This window comes from Condylura cristata, unplaced genomic scaffold (assembly GCF_000260355.1).
Source record: "Condylura cristata isolate star-nosed mole 26May11 unplaced genomic scaffold, ConCri1.0 scaffold00001, whole genome shotgun sequence".
Lineage (NCBI taxonomy): Eukaryota > Metazoa > Chordata > Mammalia > Eulipotyphla > Talpidae > Condylura > Condylura cristata.
In genome coordinates this window covers 10731566-10735588 of record NW_004567102.1, presented here as the reverse complement: position 1 = coordinate 10735588, position 4023 = coordinate 10731566, and the positions used below count along the sequence as shown (strand labels likewise).

General features: G+C 56.5%; 1 protein-coding gene across 1 annotated transcript in view; it reads right to left on the bottom strand.

Moving 5' to 3' along the window:
* Nucleotides 1–3266, bottom strand: part of TMEM151B (transmembrane protein 151B) — a 3937-nt gene extending 671 nt beyond the window's left edge. Inside the window, exons 1-2 of the mRNA XM_004674018.2 lie at nt 1776–3266; nt 3–593 (exon numbers count right to left, since the gene is read on the bottom strand). Of these exons, the coding sequence (XP_004674075.1) occupies nt 3–593; nt 1776–2414 (1230 nt within the window). The 5' untranslated portion in view covers nt 2415–3266. The remainder of the gene's footprint in view (nt 1–2; nt 594–1775) is intronic.
* Nucleotides 3267–4023: the final 757 nt, after the last annotated feature.

The following is a 4023-nucleotide window of genomic DNA, read 5'->3' as shown; positions in this document are numbered from 1 at the left end:
GCCTCCGAGTAGCTGGGCACCAGCTGCTGGTTGGAGCGGATGTGCCACTCGAGCTCCGTGCTGTCCACCGTGTTGACCCGCGGCAGGCGGTGCGTGAGCGGGGGCAGCAGCTCATCGCTGGGGCTCAGGCCGCCGCCCGCGCTGCTCGCCGAGCCGGGGCCCTCCAGCCCAAAGAGCTTCTCCACGTGGTAGTGCGCGTAGGCCGTGCGGTACTCGGCCAGCACGCGCAGGGGCCACGACAGCGTGAGCAGCGCCGCGGCCCAGAAGGCTGACGAGCAGGCGTACCACGGGGGCCGGGCCGGGTCCGGGAAGGCCACCATGAACTCGCGGAAGTCCACGTTCTTGAGGTGCATGCCCTCGCGCGCCTCCATGTAGTCGTCCAAGCCCTCGTTCTCCGCGAAGAAGCGAGCGCGCTGGCACAGGTACGCGTTCTCGGCCTCCACGCTGGCGAAGCTGAAGCACTTAGTGAAGCGCAGCCGCGTGGCCGGCGCGCCCTCCAGCCCCACCAACGCCTTGGACACGTCCCGGACCCCGCAGCGCGCGTAGTCGAACTCCGCTTCTGCCACGTGCGTGTTGACGCGCTCATGGTAGACCTGCGGCGCCGAGAAGACGCGGGAGTCGCTCTGTCGGTTCACCCTCCTCTGCCCCATCGCTGCTCTCGTTGCCTCTCAAGCCCCAAGCCTATCTTGCTTTCAGACCCCGGCTGCAGCCGGGTATCTCACCGCCTGATTTATAGACACTGAGGCCAGGGGATTGGAGATAAGGGCGGAACTAGAACTCATCACCACCTGTGTGCTTTCTACTTTTAATGGAGCTCTGCTCAGTCGGAGGGTAAAACTCTGGCCACGAACTTGCCAGACTCTTTGCCACTGCCTCCACTGCTCACACTAACCCCTTGCCACCCCCAAATAGCCAGCCCTTCTTCCCCTTTAAAAGTGCTTCCAAACGCCAAATGCCTTTTTCTCTGGTCTTGTTGTTCTTCCCTAGTCAGCACCGGCCTCCATTCTGATTCTCACAGGCCCCAGACTCCTGTTTCCCCACCCCGGTACTAAGGTAAAGGTCACCCTCATCTGCGGAAACCTTCCTGCCCTCTCCCAGGGACCTAATATGCTTAATACCAGCAGGTCCCTGAAAGGCTGATCAACACTCCACCACAATCTCCAGGGGGCCTCTCACACCTACCTCCACCTTGTCATCCACTCACCCTCACTTCTGGGAGCCTTGGTCTTGGGACCCAGGGACCTGAGTTTGAGTATAGCACTACTGTTTTGAAGCTTCAGACCCTGGGCAAATCACTGAGCCTAGATTTCCTTATCTGTGGAAGCGAACTTGGTAGCAGCCACCTCAGTGAACAGGTGAGAGCATGCTTTGAAACAGCACATGACGTCGTCTCCAGCCACTAAGCACCAAACAGTATAGACCCTGGAGCCTGACTACCTAGGTTCACATCCCAGCTCTACCGTATACTAGCTGTTTGACTTGGAACAAATTAGTAACCTCTCCAATCCTGGTTTCCTCATGTGTAACATGGGGATAACATTATCTACCTCTCAGGTTGTTATGAGGGTTAAATAAGTGATTTACTATTTGTAAGCACTGAGAGCAGAGCCTGACTGTTAGTGTTTGCTGCTGTTATAATGCTTGTTCTTACCGTTTTCCTACTGCAATGCCCAGAGGACCTCACTGCTGCCTGTGCTCCCCACCCCAAGGAGATAGATAGGGTCCTAGTACCCCCTCCCCTCTGGACTGGTTTGTGTTCTCCTCCAGCCCCTCACCTGGGTGGTAGTATAGGCATCTCCATTCCGGTATCGAGTGACCTGGCGAGTGCGTCGGACATAGTGGTAGCTGATAGCCTTCCACCAGATGCAGGGTGTGGCCTGCTGCATCCGGCCCACACGCTCCCGCACGCTGCTCACATCAACTCGGTGTTGCAGCTCATGGCGGGCTTGGCAATGCCAACATTCCACCAGGTAGACGGCGTACAGCATGAGCAGGAAGGCCAGGGGGATGTAGACATAGCCGTTGGAGCAGGGGCTGTCGTGGTACATGAGGCTGTTGCCCTGGTAGGCGCTGCTGAAGGTGAGGCGGGTCACCGTGGTGACGTGGCACCAGGCCACGGCCCCCAGGCAGCCGTACATGAGCAGCGAGAGCAGCAGGCACTTCCAGTGGGACTCTCGGCAGAGGGACTTGGTGAAAGAGGGCTGGATGGGACGCTGCTGCTCAGATGGGTGGGGAAAGGGCCAAGATGAATGAGGAGTGAGATGCAGTGGTAGGACCCAGCACAGAGATGGATGCAGGGACGGAGGGACAAAGGTCAGTGTCAGGGACAACAGGCAGACAAGACAGGGATGTGGAGAGAAATAGTCACACCGGATTGAGGCCGAGGACAAGAGAAGCAGCCCAAAGTGAGCCATGGGAACAGAAAAAGGGAATGGAATGCCAATATAGGAAAGTGCAGAGAGATACCCACACGAGACAGAGAGGAGTCAGAGTCAAGGATGGAGGCAGGGAGACCCAGATGGCAAAGAAGACACAAATGGATAGGATGCACCCAGAGGAAGAGTCCACAGACACAAAGGTGGCCATGAAAAGGAGAAGGTATGGATGGGGAAAGACAGGGACAGACAGAAAGGCATCAGCGAAGGCAGGTCCCCAGACCTCCTGTACGGTATTCCAGGAAAGGGGAATGGGACCACTGACACCACTTTCCCACTCTGGGTGGCCCTCTTTTCCAGATTCTTTCAGATCTACGTTCTCAAGCCTCCCCTCTGACTCATCAACCTCCCTGTGTCTCTTAGTCTCTAACCGCCTTTGGAGCAGGACCCCAGGTAACCCCAGACCCTATCTCACTCCCCACATTCTGGACTCCAGAGCCCCTATGCTTCTCCCTTCTGCACCCTGACAATTTTCCCTGTTCTTAGATGGAAGGGAAGAGCTGATGACCCTGAGCAGAAGGCATTCCAGGAGGAGGTAGCCAGAAAGGCACAGGCCTGTGGCTGGGTCGTGGGCTGGGGTAGCAGGTGTGGGAAGAGGGTAAGTAGGAAGACACTGACGACCCATCCACCTGTCAAAAGAAAGTGATTTTTGGTGCTCTCCAGGGGCCTATTAAGCACTTGGCACTTTCCGTCCCACAATTGTCCAGTGAGTTGTTTACATGTCTGGTTCCTCCATCAGGCTGGGTACTCCTGCAGGCAGGGCCTCATTCTCTTTGCAACCCCACCATCATGCTGGCACCCAGCAGCCACTTCATACAAGAGTATCAAGTTGGATTTCTGGTGGTGGCCTGCACTTTCCCAGCCCAGCTTCCTGCTGTGTAGTTTTAAGAACCCCTCACACCTCCTGCTGAGATTTTGTCTTATTCCCTCAATTCCCCAGACCTGACCTGGAGGCCGGCCAGGGGAAGAGAGAAATGGTTAGAAAAGAAGGACACAGAAACCGGCAGCAGGCCGGGGGAAATAGAGGAAGAATCTGGAAGTACAGATAGGTAGGTAAGCTAGCAAAAAAACACAAACAGGAATATAGGGTGCATGTGTCTTTCGGGAGATTTTCCTTAGGGATGTGCACACTGTCCCAGGTCCTGAGAGCATGTCAGTAAGGGGCTCTAGCTGCAAACCTGCCCCTACCTGTGTGTTCCTGCCCTAGTGCCGAGTGCATGGATATTGCACAGTGTGAGTGGGAGACGGGGTGGGGGCTGCTCCTGCTACTTTCCTCAGTCTCTTTGTCTCCAGTTGAGGGGACTGGGGAGTAGGGGTATGCTTAGTACCAATATTCTGGACTCATCTGAGGGTGGAAGTGGGGTGTAAAAGGGCTGCGAGGGCATTGGGAGACAGAGGTGCCCACACACCCCATCTACACTCCTAGTGACCCCAGGCAGGATGGCCTCTGTACACATTTGACCTTAGCACCCGAGCTCAGACAACACTGATTTCCCCCCATTCTCTCCTGCCCCTGCATACCCTACAAGTTGCCCTTCCTGGCCTTCATGATAGCATCCCCACCCCCACCTACCCAGGGTCGTGAGGC